Source organism: Eimeria mitis, genomic scaffold (assembly GCF_000499745.2).
Source record: "Eimeria mitis Houghton genomic scaffold, Emh_scaff2038, whole genome shotgun sequence".
Lineage (NCBI taxonomy): Eukaryota > Apicomplexa > Conoidasida > Eucoccidiorida > Eimeriidae > Eimeria > Eimeria mitis.
The window spans coordinates 3740-5365 of NW_013570361.1; the positions used below are offsets into that span (position 1 = coordinate 3740).

Below are 1626 nucleotides of genomic sequence, written 5' to 3' on the forward strand. Positions count from 1 at the left end.
CATCACAGTACATGAATATATAACATTACATCACAGTACATGATATTCAAAAAAAATAGATATATTTTATAAAAAGCATATATATTTCAGTCTAGAATATCGCTGCGGTTGGGTGTAGATGCACCTTGCCCACGATGACGTCATCCCCGAGAACTCTCGATCCTGGTTCTACGAGTCCATCTGTATCGAGTTTTGAGTAATCTCCTCTTTTCATTCCCGAAGTAGTTTCAGGGTTAGGTTGTTCAAACCCCTCAACAACAAGCGATCCCTGTTGTTTCTCTTCTGCGCAATATGTGCGGCAGAATACACTACGAAAGAGGCCCCTATCAATACTATTACGATTCATAATAAGTGAATCTTCTTGATTATATCCAGAATAACATAAAATAGCTACAATCGTATTTATACCAGCAGGAAGCTCTCTAAACTTAAGATGCTCCATTGCTCTTGTGCATACGAGTGGTTTCTGTGGATAATATAATAAATGTGCTAGGGTGTCTAAACGCAAATTAAAATTCGTTGTATATACACCCATCGCTTGCTTTCCCATTGCACTCTGATAAACATTTCTTGGCGATTGGTTGTGATCAGGAAAAGGTATTATAGATGCGCATACACCCAAAATCAACGAAGGGTGAATCTCGCAATGTGTGTATGGGATCGATCTGAAAAAAAAAAAAAGCAAAAAAAAAAAGAAAATAATTACATTTGTTTTTTATTTACAGTAAAGTAAACAAGTATCTATTTATTTGAAACAAAACGAATAGCTAAATTCATCTATTTGTACACAACCAAGAAATCCATTGAATTCATATACTGACATGAACATAACAAAAACTAGAACTATTTTGTTTTTAAATATAAAAATAAATAGATAAATTTAAATAAATAATAAATAATTAAATTTAAATAGAAATAAACAACAAGTTGTCGTTGCATTATGTTGCGCTTACTTTCCCTTTTCTATGAGATCTTTGTGAAACATCGCAACCATAGATGTTTCCTCTTCTTCACAATCGATGTATTCAATTACACCGCTAGCCATCAAGTGGTTCCACCCCGCCCCCTTCTCAGCTGTACCCGACATCGCCCGCACCTTCTCTACATCTCCCTTACGAATACGCAGCTCGCCTGTCTCCTGCAGCAGCAGCAGCAGCAGCAGCAGCAGCAGCAGCAGCAGCAGCAGCAGTAGCAGCAAGAGCAGCAGCAGCAGCAGCAGCAGCAGCAATAGCAGCAGCAGCAACAAAGGCATTAGTAGCAGCAAAAGCAAACACAGCAGGATACAACAACATGTACGATACATATGAAACACACATAGACATAGAATAAGTATATTCTAAAGAAACAAACCCATACTTGAGTTTATTTAATAATAGCTACATATATTCTAGCATATAAATTATATAAATATTAAGGATAAAGAAAAAACAGAAATGCAGTCGATGAAACTCACACTATCGACGACGTAAAGGGGCCGCATCGCCCGCCCCGCGTCAGTGAATATCTTCACTTCCTAAAAACAACAAAACAAACGAACAAATCATGCAGATTAACATCCAAAATATATATATATATATATATATATATATATATATATATATATATATATATATATATATATATATA

At 35.7% G+C, this 1626-nt stretch overlaps 1 protein-coding gene across 1 annotated transcript in view; it reads right to left on the reverse strand.

Moving 5' to 3' along the window:
* Positions 1-1626, reverse strand: part of EMH_0047700 (uncharacterized protein) — a gene marked incomplete at both ends in the record, with an annotated part of 5450 nt that overhangs the window by 1845 nt on the left and 1979 nt on the right. Inside the window, 3 exons of the mRNA XM_013496313.1 lie at positions 617-665; positions 954-1138; positions 1454-1513. Of these exons, the coding sequence (XP_013351767.1) occupies positions 617-665; positions 954-1138; positions 1454-1513 (294 nt within the window). The remainder of the gene's footprint in view (positions 1-616; positions 666-953; positions 1139-1453; positions 1514-1626) is intronic.